The 15,553-nt window shown below is 49.9% G+C and overlaps 2 protein-coding genes across 2 annotated transcripts in view; one reads left to right on the top strand and one right to left on the bottom strand.

The window, feature by feature from the left end:
* LOC144888467 (uncharacterized) overlaps positions 1-15,553 on the top strand; it is a 790,732-nt gene that overhangs the window by 246,743 nt on the left and 528,436 nt on the right. The gene's annotated exons all lie outside the window — the stretch shown is intronic.
* Positions 1-15,553, bottom strand: part of LOC137437540 (protein WWC2) — a gene marked incomplete in the record, with an annotated part of 166,311 nt that overhangs the window by 45,239 nt on the left and 105,519 nt on the right. Inside the window, 3 exon segments of the mRNA XM_068131946.2 lie at positions 4,989-5,231; positions 5,677-5,750; positions 8,230-8,370. Of these exon segments, the coding sequence (XP_067988047.2) occupies positions 4,989-5,231; positions 5,677-5,750; positions 8,230-8,370 (458 nt within the window).

Below are 15,553 nucleotides of genomic sequence, written 5' to 3'. Positions count from 1 at the left end.
GCGCAGGTCGTCCTTGGGCGCCGTCCAGAGGCCCAGCAGCACCCAGGGGAGCCTGTAGACCCAGCCGCCATTGTGGGGGGTCGCCCGGAGCGCGGCCTTCAACGAGCGGTGAAACCGCTCGCACAGGCCGTTAGCCTGGGGGTGGTAGGCCGTGGTGTGGTGCAGCTGGACCCCGAGCCCCCACGCGACCGCCCCCCAGAGCTCCGAGGTGAACTGGGGGCCGCGGTCGGACGAGATGTCCGAGGGGGTGCCGAACCGGGCAACCCAGGTGGCGATGAACGCTTGCGCGACGTCTGCCGCCGTCGTTGACGCCAAAGGCACGGCCTCCGGCCACCGGGTGGTGCGGTCCATCATGGTCAGGACGTGGGTGAAACCCCGCGAGGGGGGCAGAGGTCCCACCAGGTCCACGTGAACGTGGTCAAACCGACATTCCGGCACCGCAAACGGGGCCAATGGGGCCTGGGTGTGTCGGTGCACCATCGCGCGCTGGCACGCGAGGCACGTCCTGGCCCAGCCGCGGACGGCCTTCCGGAGGCCATGCCAGACAATCTTGTCGGCGATCAACCTCTGGGAGGCCCTCGTGCCCGGGTGGGACAGGCCGTGGATGGTGTCGAAAATCTGGCGCTCAGCCCGCGGGCACGGTGGGGCGAGGCCGCCCGAGGGAGACGTCGCACCAGAGGGCCGTGCCCGCGCCGTTGAACGGCACCTCAGTGACGCGGAGGCCCGTAACGGCGGTCCGCAAGGCCTGGACGTCGGGGTCGGCGGCCTGGTCCGCCGCCATCCGGGCATAGTCGATGCCGAGGTGGACTGCGTGGGCAACGGACCGGGAAAGGCAATCCGCCACCGGGTTGTCCTTCCCCGCGACGTGCCGGATGTCCGTCGTGTATTCGGACACGGCCGAGAGGTGACGCTGCTGCCGGGCCGACCATGGCTCGGCGACCTTGCCCATCGCGAACACCAGTGGCTTGTGGTCGACGAAGGCCGTGAACGCACGGCCCTCGAGCAGATGGCGGAAGTGCCTGACCGCCAGGTGGAGCCCGAGCAACTCGCGGTCGAAGGTACTGTACCGGCGTTCGGGCGGGCGAAGCTGCCGGCTGAAGAACGCCAGCGGTTGCCAAGCTCCACGCACCCATTGCTCGTGCACCACGCCCACCGCGTAGTCCGACGCGTCGGTGATGAGGGCGATCGGTGCATCGGGCGCGCGAGCATGGTGGTGTTAGCCAAGGCGAGCTTCGCGCCCACGAACGCCGCGTCCATCTGCTCGGTCCAGGTGACGTCACCTTTGCCCGGCTTCCCCCGGAGGGCCTCGTGCAAGGGGTGCAGGAGCTGGGCGATGCGGGGCAGGAACCGATGGTAAAAGTTTACCATGCCCAGGAACTCCTGGAGCCCCCTGATTGTGCGGGGGCGCGGAAACCCCTTCACCACCTCCACCTTGGCCGGTAGGGGGACGGCCCCGTGCTTGGTGACGCGGTGCCCCAAAAAGTCGATTTCAGTGACACCGAACCGGCACTTGGCGGGGTTCACGATCAGGCCGTGCTGGCCCAGGCGTTCGAAGAGCGTGCGGAGGTGGTGTAGGTGCTCTTCGCGGGACGCGCTGGCGACGAGGATGTCGTCCAGGTACACGTGGACGAAATCCAAGTCGCGCAAGACGCTGTCCATGAGGCGCTGGAACGCCTGAGCCGCATTCTTCAAACCGAAGGGCATCCGAAGAAATTCGAAAAGACCGAACGGCGTGATGACAGCCGTCTTCGGGATGTCCTCCGGCCTGACGGGGACCTGGTGGTAACCGCGTATGAGGTCCACCTTCGAGAAGAAGGACATATTCGCCAAGCGGGCGGAAAAGTCCTGAATATGGGGGATGGGGTAGCGGTCGGGGGTGGTGGCGTCGTTGAGACGGCGGTAGTCCCCGCACGGTCGCCATCCCCCGCCGGGCTTGGGCACGATGTGGAGCGGCTCCAGCATAGCAAATTCGACTTTAGCAACCGTGAGCTTCGTCGGCTCGAGGCGGCGTGCCCGGGCGTAGACCGGTGGCCCGGCGGTGGGGATGTGATGTTCCACCCCATGCTTCACGGTCCCCGCCGAGAATGTGGGCCTCGTGAGGGCCGGGAAACGGGCGAGGAGGTGGGTGAATTCGTCCGCCGCCGGAAGCGTGCAGATGAACCTGGCCGGAACCGAACCGCTCAGCAAGCCGCTCGGCGAGCCGCTCGATGAGCCGCCCCGGGAGCTGCTCCACGAGGCGGGCAGCGCGCACGCGAGCGAGCTGAACGTCTCAGCCTGGACAAGCCTTCTGTGCTTTACCTCCACCAAGAGGCCATTGGCACAAAGGAAGTCCACGCCAGGCAGTGCCATAGGCACGTCGGCAGTCACGAACGACCATCGGAAAACCTGCCCTCCGAACCGCAGAGAAAGGCAGCGTTTTCCGTACGTGCGAATGGACGTACCGTTGGCAGCAAGCAGCGCGGGGCCCCGGCCCGCGGTCTGCTTGTCGGACGTACAGGCGGGAACGACACTCACCTGCGCTCCCCTGTCGCACAGGTAACGGCGCCCGGATAAGGTGTCCGTTATGTACAGGAGGCTGTTTAATCGGCCGGCGCTCAGTGCCACTACCGAGGGCCGGCCCGGGCGTTTCCCGACCTACCGAATGAGCACGGCGGGCGACATTGCCGGGCTTCATGGCTGAACCTAGCGGGGAAATGGCACCAGGTTTGCGGCGAAGCCGGAGGCCGCGGTGGTGGTGGGCGGGGTGTGGCAGCCGCCACGAGGCACCCCTCGGAGTAGGGGTGGGCACCCGCAGGAGGTTCAGCGGCTACGCGGTGCGTCACGTAGTAGGGGTGGGCACCCGCAGCAGTTTCGGGCTCGGGAGCCGCTACGGCCGCACCGAAACTCGCCTGCGTGTCCAAAGCCGCGTAGAACTTGTCGGCCTCGGCCGCGAGCGCTTGGGGTTCCATTGTCGCAGAACCGGCCAACGCGAGGCGTACTCGCGCCGGCAGCTGGCATCGAAATAACGCCCGGAATAGAGCGTTCGGGGTTTCGTCGCCCATGAGCGACAGCATATGGTCCATTCGGACCGACGGTCGCGTGTCACCGAGCTCGGGGAGGTCCAAGAGGCGATCGGCCCGTGCGTCCACCGTGAGGCCGAACGTGGCGAGGAGGAGACGCTTGATCGCCTCGTACCTGTCGTCGGCCGGTGGGTTCCTCAGGACTGACACAACGCGGGCGGCCGTGCCGGCCCCGAGGGAGGCGACGACGTGGCAGTAGCGTGTCTCGTCCGCCGTGATGCCTCGAAGCCTGAACTGGGCTTCGGCCTGCAGGAACCAGATCTCTGCCTGAGCTTCCCAGAACTCGGGGAGCTTTATCGCTTCCGCGTTGGTTGCCATGGCTGTGGCGGGTTCGGGTGGTCAGTGACGGCTGACCAGAATGTCGGAGGTCACCAATGAAGCGCGGTGTTACGCGCGCTGCTTGTAAGCAAGGAGGAAGCGGACAACGTGGTAAGTTGTAAGAGTCTTTATTCAAGAGCTTCACTGTAACACTGGAGCGTTCCGGGCTGCGCGCCCGGTGTATATCCCGCGGCCACGCCTACCCCTCGGGCGTGGCCGCCGCCCACTTGGTGCGCCGAATGATGCCCTCGCGCCAGTGAGCTTTCGTGTCCGCCACAGCATATTCACCCAGGGTTGAGAGGTTGAAGAAGAAGAAACCTCACATGGGCTTCCCAGACCAAATAAATAATTCTGGTTCTGGCTCTGCAAATTTCAGGTTTATTACTCCCGCCAGGGAGTAACGCATTCGATCGTGTCCGTCCGTCCGTGTGTTTGTGTATGTGTGTGTGTGTGTTCGTATGTTCGTGAACAAGATATCTGGAAAAGTTCTGAACGGATTTGGATGAAAGTTGGTGGGATGATTGCCCTTGGGATAAGGAAGAATTGATAAGTTTTTGGTGAAGGTCAGGATATTATTCCGGATCCAGGAATTTTTTTTGGAAATTTTTTTGGGAAAGATTTTTTCTGTTTTACTGCATTAAAGCTTTTATTCTTATTCTTAAATGATGTTTTTCTCCTCTAATTCCGAGATATATCAAAATAAATTCTCTGACAGTTAGGGCTTACTTTCGTTTTCATTTATTGTTTTGGGGAGAGGGGATGTTCAACAAAACGTATTATTCCAACTAAACCCACGGCGGGAGTATGCGCTCTACTGTGTGGCGTTCGAGTTAACCCTCTATAAACCTACCCGTTTGTTTAGGTAATTGTATTTTTCTCCCCTCACCCTCCTTCCCGGTTTTAGTTTCACAAGCAGAGTACCCACCCTTCAGGTGATCGTGTTCCAAGCATGCAACAAGTTCTCACACATCCCTTTATTTGGGCAGTGTATAGGCAACAGACCGCTGCCTCAATTGCTCCCAAATATAAAAATAACACGGGTTCCATACATGAAGCAAAACCATGCTTACTGCTCATGTGCATATATAATACATCGTGGTTATATAGCTCGGCTAATTCCTATTGCACTGACCCAGAGACTGACACCAGGGGCCTGAAGCCGGAGATCTATAGGTACTGTCACCTTCAGAAGGCCCATGCCATGATGCCTATCAGCTCCAACCACAATCCTAACCCAATCCCCACAACATCCCAATCCCTCCTCCTTCCAAATTTCCAGTTTTCCCTACTGAGAGTTCCCCTCTGTAGACCTATCCATATCATCCACCCCATGCATCCTCTCCTGCCCCCCAATCCTCCCCACACCTATTGTTTGTCTGCCTCCCTTTGTCCTGGCCTTCGGCTCTGCTGTTGGTGTTTCCCCCCTCTATCTGCTATCTGCTGATCCATTCAGTTTACAAGTACTAGGTCTTCCACGAGCCTCGACTATGTAAACCAAAAAAAAATAAACCTTTCGATTTTTGACGATCCTTACGTAAATTGAGAAGTAAGTTAAAGTAAGTCGATGCAAATGCACTCTATTGGTACACTTTACATACATACTAAACATACCTGCATGTGAGAGCCTCACTGTTGGCTGTCAGTGCTTGATGCAACTCTTCCTCTAACCGCCGACGCTCCACATTGCACTGCTGCGTCTCATCTGGTAATTGCTGGTGCGGCCTGGATTGGCACAGATCCCGAAGCAGCTCTTCTTTTTCATGCATGAGCAGCAAGCGGTCACGTTCAGCCTCAATTGCTCCAGGACAAGCCTCGGCCTCCAACTTAGCTAACTCGATCTGGATATTGGCAAGCCTGGAAAGACAGACCATGCTCTTCATGTTATGGTTCTACACCAGTAGTCTTACGTACGTACCACTAATTGACTACTTACAATGCATTCATATTGGTTGCTCAAATATGTTTGTGGATTTCTATAGAGTTGAGAAAAAAAAATTGTGGAATTGTTTGTGGAATTATCAATAAAAGTGGTTTAATGTAGTAAATATAAATTGATTTAAAATTACTTAAGGAGTCGAAACCACATTAAGCTGTCATAAACAGATATGAGTTATTTTCCACATTCACAAACTTGCGCATTGTGAACCCAAGTACGTATTTGATAATCAAACTTTTTTTTATTTTTTACTCAAAAGCTGCAGTTAACTTGCATCATTTGCTCATAATAAATTTTCACCTTTATATAATAAGCATATATCGTATATCTTATATCTTATTCTTAGGCATAGTATATCCTCACCTCCTCTTGGTTTCATCATATTGCAAGTTAAGTTTTACTTTCTCAGCAAGGTTTGTCTGACTTGTCCCAAAACACTGTCCAAGAAGAGAAAAAAAGACAAGTTATTCATATTTTAGAACAATAGATATTCCAGCTCTAACAAACCAAAGTAAGTCGTATGACAAAGAAGAATGCCAGAGTCCAATCTTACGAGTGCATACAAGGCCTGTATACACTACAAATTAGTCTCCAAAAGACCTCCTGGAATGGAGTGTCTATACTTTATCTATTTGGACATTCAAGCTTATTCACAGCCTATACAGAGAGATATGGTCAACTTTTAGGTCAGAGGGCAAAAGGAAACACCTTAATCATAATGTTAATAAATATTAATAATTGTACACCTCTCCTTTCCTATTCCAACTCCACGTGCTGCATGACGTTGATGTCATCGCCGGGCACATAAGGGTGCCCGGCGATGACTCGCGCTAAAAGGGAGTACTCAGTTTGAAAGGGTTTTCACTCAGTTTGTTTTGTTGTTACTTGGCCAAATTTTTTTTAATTTGGACAAGTATGTTGATCACTCCTGTTTGTGTGTGTGTGTGTGTGTGTGTGTGTGTGTGTGTGTGTGTGTGTGTTTATTTGTGTGTCTGTCCACTCACTTGTACTTGCCAACAGGTCAAAATTTTAAACTGACCTACATGACACTTCACCAAATGGTAGAGTTGTTGGTCCGACAGAATCCTAGTTATTTTTGCGGTCAAAAGGTCAAACGGTCAACATAGGTCAACCCTTTTTTAAATTTCTAAAATCCTCAATTTTCATCCAATTGACTTGAAATTTGAAGAGGATTAACATTTATCAGCGAACTGAATTCAGCCACCAACTATTTTTGAGATCAATATAGGTCACAAGGTCAACAACATTTTCAAATTTCTAAAATCCTCAATTTTCATCCGATTGACTTGAAATTTGAATAGGATTTTCATATCAGCTTACTGAATTCAACTAACAACTATTTTTGAGGTCAACATAGGCCAAAAAGGCCAACATAGGCCAGATTTCTAAAATTGTCAATTTTCATCCGATAAACTTCAAATTTGAAGACGATTTGCATATCAGGTCACTGAATTCAACCACCAATTAGTTGTGAGTTCAAAAGGATGCTTTCCTGAGTGTCACTTTCCTACTTTGTACTCTTTTGCCAAGTGTCGCTCTACGAGTGATTTTTCATTTGTCTGTTTGTTTGTCCGGGCAATGTCTCAGACGTCCTTTGAACTAGGAAGCTGAAATTTGGGCACAATAGTGAGCACGTTCTTAGGCAAAAACGGTATTTTATATTTTTTGATTAATGAATGAATGAATGAATTATTTAATTATTATTGATTATTTAAGCACTTATTTATTTCCTTTCTCATCTGGGCAATATCTCAGGCACCTTTTGAGGTAGAAGCTGATATTTGGTCCCAATGACCAAGTGATTTGACTGTAAAGGGTATTTTTGATTTATTGATTAATCAATTAATGGATTAATTATTTAATTATTTTATTGATTACTTAATTTTTTTTTTAAGTTACAGATTCGGATGAAACGGTGGTGGTTTAGGTATTCTATTAGCCAATTGATTCATAATTTAATTATTTTACCATTATTATTCATTTATTCTCATTATTAATCACATATTTGTTTTCTTTCTGATCTAGGCAATATCTCAGGCACCTTTTGAGCTCGGCAGCTGATATTCGGACACGACAGTGACCAAGTAATGTGGCTATAAAGGATATTTTTGCTGTATTGATTCATAAATTAATCGATTAATTATTTATTCATTAATCAAATCAATTAATTAGTGTTTTCGATTAATTAATTATCTCATTAAATTGCAAAACGTTAGAGCTTCAGATGAAACACTGGTGGCTGATGTATGCTATTAGCCAATTTATTTAAGAAATTAATTATTTTATGATTATTATTTATTTATTTTAATTACACAATTAATCAATCAATTATTGTACATCTCCCCTACCAATACCATCTCTATGTACCGCACGGCGGTATCGCCGGGCACCGTGCACTGGAGGATATGTTTTTTATTTATTTGGCAGAGGGGCGGTGTACTTAAACGTATCTGTACTTGTTTCATACCTTTCCAAGGGTGTGTTTTGTGCTCAGGAAGCCATGAAATGACGAAAGATTCTTCCTCAAGCCCATATCTTACAATAAAAATATTTTACAAGGAGTAAGGCTTGAGGAAGAGTTGAACGACAGAGGAGTGATGTTCACAGAGCTATAGAGCAGAAGGAATTGGTATACAAGGGAAGATGGAAAAATGGGGAAGGAATGAACGAACAGACAACATAAGTAAGGACATACAGAGAAAGGGGTGATCAGATTCAGGAAATTCTAAATACTTTCATCGATTGGACATAAGATTGATAGATGCAGTTCAGCATTATTGGAAATGCAAGATGTGTAAAAAAAACACTTTCACACAATGGTAAAGGGAAATCTTTATCCATTTATAATTTGTTTGAATGTCACTTGAAAATGTACTTGGAAAAGGAGCTGCTTACATCACCAGTAATCTCTGTCTGTGAGCCTGTGTCCAGGCAGGGTCTGGAAAGTGACAGGTTCAGTTGGTTGAGAGATAAATTGCTTTCACTCAGCTTCATGTGGTCATTCATCTGAAAAGCGTCTTTCAGCTGTGCAAGATTCTGAGTGGGATTTAAAAAGTGAAAAGAAGTATAAAAAGTCTTTTGCCATTTTGAGATGATAAACATCATAAAAAACTCAAGTATAAAAAGCAACACCTCTAACAAGGTGTCTGTGTGTGTCTGTGTGTGTCTGTCGGCCTGTCTGTGTGTGTGTCTGCATAATATTCCATTATCACAGGTTATATGAATTCCTTACTTTTCTCCCACAACCGCATCTCAGATCACCAATTTGGTTTCAGACCAGGTCACTCCACCTTGGACATGCTGCTGCTACTCACCTAACAAGGGATGGAGGCCCTCAATGTCAGACATGAGATCAGGGCCGTCTCTCTGAACATGTCTCATCCTTTTGATACTGTTTGGCATCCTGCCTTGCTCTTCAAACTCTCTGCTACTATGAAATCCAAGGCCAACTCCACTCTTGGGTTACTGACTTCCTCCACCATCATAGCCAACGTGTGGCTCTCAACAGAACCCTTTCTTCTCCTCTCCATGTCAGGGCTGGAGTACCCCAAGGCAGTGTTATAGGCCCCATCTTATGCCTTATATATGCTCTCATTGCTCTCTGGAAAATCCTCTTTATCTATTTTCAAATGACTTCACCCTCTGCCGTGACATCGATCATCCTTCAGACAGGTCGCCGCCTCTTCCCACTCTTCAGACGTTATAAAAAATCAGAAGCTGGTCAAATACTGGGAATATGTCTTTCAATTCAGACAAATGTCACACTCTCACGATCTCTCTCCAAAAGGACTGTCTGGCAAAACCTCCTATCTACTTTTTTCACAATCCACTTGAGGAAGTTCAGTCATTCAAACTCCTAGGTCTCACTGTCAACCATGATCTTTATTGAGCAAACCACATATATTTCAAAGTTGGCCTCCAACGCCAGCTGCCAACTAGGCATCCTCCATTGTACAAAGCCCTTCCTTGGCACACCTGAATGCCTAGTCACCTAGAAGGCCTTCATCGACAGCATGATGGAGTACCAACTAGGCATCCTTGCCTAGTTGTTGTTGACAAACTAGGCAAGGAAGTTGACAAACTTCCCTGCTAATGTCTGCTGCTCTTCTTCTGCTCCAATCGGTTCTTCTGATCATGTGCTTGTCAAAGTGGACATCTCTCTGGCCATTCTCAGAGAGCCTCCTCAGCGTCGACGAGTCTGGCATTTCACTCAGGCCGACTGGGACGGTCTTCAAGCAGCCATCAATCGTCTGGATTGGTCTCCCATCTCCACTGCCTCTGACATCAATTCTTCCTGGGAATTCTTCCAAAGCAAACTGATCTCTCTCATGCACAGATTTATCCCATCTCGCCTTCAATTGTCTTACCCTTCCTCCCATCCATGGTACACTGAATCTTGTGGTGAGGCAGTTGCCCTGAAACAACTTGCCTTTGCCTCTTGGAAGGCAAATCCAACTGAAGGCAATCTCAGTTCCTTCCACCAAGCTCGGAACAAGTGTGTGTCTACCCTCAGGAGTGCCAGGAAGCACTATCTCTCCTCACTCAAGAATGAACTCTCAAACCTGTCTCCTTCCTCCAAATCCTGGTGGCGTCTGGTCAAATCCGTTTCTGGTGTTTGTTCCCCCTCCATCCCCTCCCTTACCTCAAATGGCCACACAGTTGACATCGCACGTGACAAAGCCGAATGCCTCAACTCTGTGTTCGCCTCAAAATCCTTAGTCCCAAACCCATCTCTCTCTGTTCCCACCTTTCCCAGTCGAACCCAACTGCTCCTGGACTCTGTGTCCTTCTCTCCTGACAAGGTGGAGGAGTTTCTGTCAACCCTCGACTCTGATTCTGCAACTGGTCCTGACGGCATCAGCCCACGGGTCCTAAAATCATGTTCTTCTGCTCTTTCACTCCCTCTTTCTGTTCTTTTCACCCTCTCTTTTGCTCAAGGTCATCTGCCAGCATCCTGGAAGTCAGCTAACATTACCGCTTTACACAAAAAAGGTGCAAAAACAGATCCTTGCAACTACAGACCAATCAGCCTGCTCCCAATTATCAGCAAAGTCATGGAATCCATCATTGCTTCGGATATGAAATCTTTCCTCTTCTCCAATGGCTTGATCTCTGATCATCAATTTGGTTTCAGACCAGGTCACTCTACTCTGGACATGCTGCTTCTGCTGTCTCAACAATGGATGGAGGTCCTCAATGCCAAACAGGAAATCAGAGCTGTCTCCCTTGACATATCACGGGCCTTTGATACGGTCTGGCACCCAGCTCTGCTCACCAAACTCTCCTCCTATGGTATCAATGGAAATCTCCATGCATGACTTGTGGACTTCCTCTCTGGTCGTAGTCAACGTGTGGCCCTGAATGGATTTCTCTCATCTCCCCTTCCTGTTCAGGCTGGAGTTCCCCAAGGAAGTGTGCTGGGCCCTGTGCTTTTTCTGGTCTTTATCAATGATCTCTCTGACTCTCTGGAAAATCCTCTCTCTCTCTTTGCTGATGACTCCACTCTCTGCTGCTCCATTCCTCTTCCCTCAGATCGGCAGTCTGCAGCCTCCTCACTCTCTGAAGACCTGGACAAAATCACAGACTGGTCAAACAAGTGGAACATGTCTTTCAATCCTGACAAATCTCACTCTCTTACTATGTCTCTCCGAAAAGATCGACTGGACAACCCTCCCATCTACTTTCTCAACAATCCTCTCCAAGAAGTTTCTGTCGCTCAAGCTTTTGGGTCTCACTATCTGCCATGATCTTTCTTGGGAAAACCACATTTCCAAGCTGGCCTCCAAAGCCAGTCGCCGACTGGGCATCCTCTGTCGTGCGAAGTCCTTCCTCGGCACACCTGAGCTCCTCACCACATACAAGGCTTTCATCCGCAGCTCAATGGAATACTGTTCTCCCCTATGGGCTGGTGCTCCTGCCTCACACCTGGCTCGGCTTCACGCTGTTGAATCCAAAGCTTTCAAAATCATTGGAATCTCCCGCGATGAAGCTATCTCTGAGGGCCTTTCACTCACTCACCGCAGGCAGGTAGGTGGTCTTTCTGTCTTCTACCGACTCCTCTCCGGCCTTGCTCCCCCAGCTCTCTCTGTGCTCTGTCCCCCAAATATTCCTACAGGTCGCACAAGATCTGCCAGCAACCCTCTGATGGTTAAACTGCCGAAATCTCGGCTCTCTGCTCACCTTCACTCTTTCATTCCTCTTTTCTCCCGCCTGTGGCACAAACTCCCACACTCCTTTCAATCCCTCTCCTCCCTCCAGGTCTTTAAAACAGCTGTTCACCACCATCTCTTATCTTCCCCCATCCATAACCTTGATCTTTTCTACCCCCACTAATTCACCCCAGATCCACCTTGTTTGAAATTCCAACTTCTTTCCTGGAAATCCTGGCAGTGTCCATATGTTTATACCTCTCCCACCCCCCCCCCCCCTTCACATGCCTCCCCCCCAAAGCCCTCTCCCTCCCACAGATCTCTCGATGTCTCCATGTCTCTCGGTCCCTGCTCTCAAATGTTGTGTTTGTGTCCTTCCCCCTCTCTCCCCATCTTGTCTACCGCTCCCGATGTTATTTGTTTTATGTGTGTTTGTCTTTCTGTGTGATTAATGTTCGCTCTTTCACGAGCCTCGATCTTGTATACAAAAAAACAACAAAAAAAAAAACTGTTCTCCCCTCTGGGCTGGCTCCCTTGCCTCACATCTTGTTCAGCTTGATGCTGTGGAAACCAAGGCCTTTAAGATTATTGGAATTAGACAACTCTTGTATGGTACTGTTCTCTATTGCGTTCTCATCTTGTGTAATACTGCACATTGTTATTTGCATATTCTGTATCTATTATCTTATTCTAATATCTACCATCGCTTTCATTGTCTTGCAGATTGATTGTTCATCGTTGTTGCTAATAAACCTGCATTCAATTGATACATTCTTGTTTATGAACAATCAACTCATCTGAAGATGCCTGCTGCAGTCTGCCCCTTCCCGAGCTGTGTCTACGTTACTGACAGCACTGACAATGCCGTTGCTGCTATCCAGCTCTCCATCCACGCCATGACTCACACGTCCATTGCACCAGCCAAACCGGACAAAGTCAGCCGTCCTCGTATCCAAACCGGCGGTACCAGCGAAGATTGGCAATATTTCACCAGAAGATGGGATGGTTACAAGGCAGCGACCCAGATAATCGGCAATGATGTTCGCGTTCAACTCCTTGAATGTTGTGATGATAACCTACGACGTGACCTCCACCGCAGCAACCCACGCATTGAAATCAAGGACGAGGCAGCTATACTACAAGCCATTCGGTCCCTTGCTGTCCAAGAGGAGAATACCATGGTGTCCCGCGTAAACCTCCACAACATGCGACAGGACCGAGAAGAACCAATTCGTACCTACGCAGCCCGTCTGGCTGGTCAAGCTGAGATCTGCAAGTTTTCTGTTGTATGCTCATGCAATCCCCCTACTGATGTCAACTACACCAAGGACATGGTTCGCGATGTCCTATGTCGGGGACTCGCCGATCAAGATATACAACAGGACATTCTCGGCGATCAAAATCAGAACATGAGCTTGGAGGAAGTTCTCATTTTCGTCGAGGCCAAGGAAGCAGGGAAACGTTCCCAGAATGCCTTGCTCGATAGTGAAGGCGCTCATGGCGCAAGCCAATACAAAAACTGGAAGAACAAAAGAGCCCTGATCACTACCGACAAGCAGGCGGCCATTTGTAGTTATTGCGGCAAAACTGGTCATGGCAAACAGCCGAACATCGACCAAAGGCGTCAATTCTGCAATGCCTACGGGAAAACATGCAGTAAATGCGCCACTCGCGGCCATTTTGCACATGTCTGCCGGGGAGGCACGAAAAAGGCGGACAACAAACCTACGGACAAATCAATGGATGCTCATGATGTGGAAGAAAGCAGCCAGGTCCACGATCTCCTCTGCTCTGTCACGGAACGAGAAACGGCCATTTGGAAGCCGCAAATTAAAAGGGCCATGGCCACCTTGTCAACTCCACTACACCTCGACCACCATATATTTGACCACCTCTCTGGCTGGACCAAGAAGAAGTCTCAACCACAGCCGTACATAAAACTCATAGCACGGATCGATAAGGAATCTTATGACCATTTCGGCCAGCCACTGTCATCCCGACCAAAATCGGCCAGGCTCCAGGCCATGGCCGACACTGGCTGTCAAAGCTGCCTCACAGGACTTAATATTTTCCACAAACTCGGGCTGCGTAATGAAGACCTGTTACCTGTCAACCTGAAGATGAATGCTGTTAACAGTGGAAGGGTCCGGATTATCGGCGCCATGCTCCTACACCTGTCTGGTCGCACAGCCAATGGCGACATTATTGAAACCCGACAAATCTGCTACATCTCACCTGACACACGGAACATGTATCTCAGTCGTGAAGCATGCGTCGATCTAGGCCTCGTGTCTAGTAGCTTCCCAACCATTGGCGAATCCAACACAGTTGGTGCTGCAGTGGCAGCAGTTATCGATGCAAATTGTAACTGCCCGGAAAGATCGCTTCCCCCTACACTGCCTACATCTATCCCATTTCCGGCCACTGACGAGAACCGAGAGAGGCTGGAGAAATGGCTACTGGAGTACTACAAAAGCAGCACATTCAATGTCTGCGAACACCAGCCACTACCCCACATGGAAGGTCCGCCTCTCACACTGATGGTTGACCCCGAGGCAACACCAAAAGCGGTGCACACCCCAGTGCCTGTCCCCTTACACTGGCAGGCAGAAGTCAAGGCTGGTATCGATCGCGACATCAGGTTAGGGGTTCTGGAACCGGTGCCAATTGGTGAACCAGTGACATGGTGCAGCAGAATGGTCGTCTGTCCAAAGAAGGATGGGACCCCACGGAGGACAGTTGATCTGCAACCACTGAATGCGCACTGCACACGTGAGACCCACCACACCCAGTCACCCTTCCATCAAGCAATGGCGGTGCCACATAACACCAAAAAGACGGTAACAGACGCCTGGAATGGCTATCACAGCGTTCCAATCAGAGAATGTGACCGCCATCTGACAACGTTCATCACACCATGGGGCCGATACCGTTACTGCACCACTCCCCAAGGTTACATCGCTTCAGGTGATGGATACTCCAGACGATTTGACGAAATTGTATCGGACTTCAAAAACAAGTCCAAATGTATTGATGATACCATCATGTGGAGCGACACATTGGAAGAGAGCTTTTTTCAGACATGCAACTGGCTCGACCTGTGCGGCCGTAATGGGATTACGCAAAATCCGACGAAATTCCATTTTGGTCAGGACACGGTCGAATTCGCTGGATTCGAGATCACCATGGACAGTGTACGACCATGCCAAAGGTATCTCCAAGCGATACAGGACTTCCCCACACCAAAAACAATTACTGACATTCGCTCCTGGTTTGGGCTAGTCAATCAGGTAACATACTGCTTCAGCATGACCGAGAGGATGCGACCTTTTCGGGACCTCCTAAAACCATGCACCCCCTTCTACTGGGATGCAACACTACAATCCCTATTCGAAGAATCAAAACGACTCATCATATCTGAAGTCGCAAATGGGGTCCGGATCTTTGACAAGGAACGGACAACATGTCTCGCAACTGACTGGTCGAAGGATGGGATTGGCTTCTGGCTCCTCCAAAAACACTGCAGATGCCCTGGTGAAACCCCACAGTGCTGCCCCGATGGCTGGAAAATCACCCTTGCTGGAGGCCGCTTCACCCATGCAGCGGAGTCGCGCTATGCTCCGATAGAGGGTGAAGCTCTAGCAGTGGTGGACAGCCTGGAAAAAGTAAAGTATTTTGTGTTGGGATGCAAGAACCTGATTATTGCCGTCGATCACAAGCCCTTAATCAAGCTTCTTGGTGACAGACGATTAGAGGACATCCATAACACGCGGCTTGCCAACTTGAAAGAAAGGACCCTAGCATATCGTTTCCGAATTATCCACATCCCGGGAAAACGACACTGCGTACCAGATGCGATTTCACGACATCCGTCGGGTGCCAGACCATCGGAACGACTGCCACTGGTGGATGACATTTCCTCCATTATGGATGTGGCCACATCGTCTACACTAAGACAGCACACCTTGACTGGGCTGTGGACCACAGATGACGACACTGGCATGGAAATGGCTATTTCTATGGCAGCCATCAAGACACTCGATTCTGTGCGGTCCGTCACTTGGGACGAT

The sequence above is a fragment of the Myxine glutinosa genome, chromosome 12 (assembly GCF_964187855.1).
Source record: "Myxine glutinosa chromosome 12, kmMyxGlut1.1, whole genome shotgun sequence".
NCBI lineage: Eukaryota > Metazoa > Chordata > Myxini > Myxiniformes > Myxinidae > Myxine > Myxine glutinosa.
This window is presented reverse-complemented; position numbering and strand designations above follow the sequence as displayed.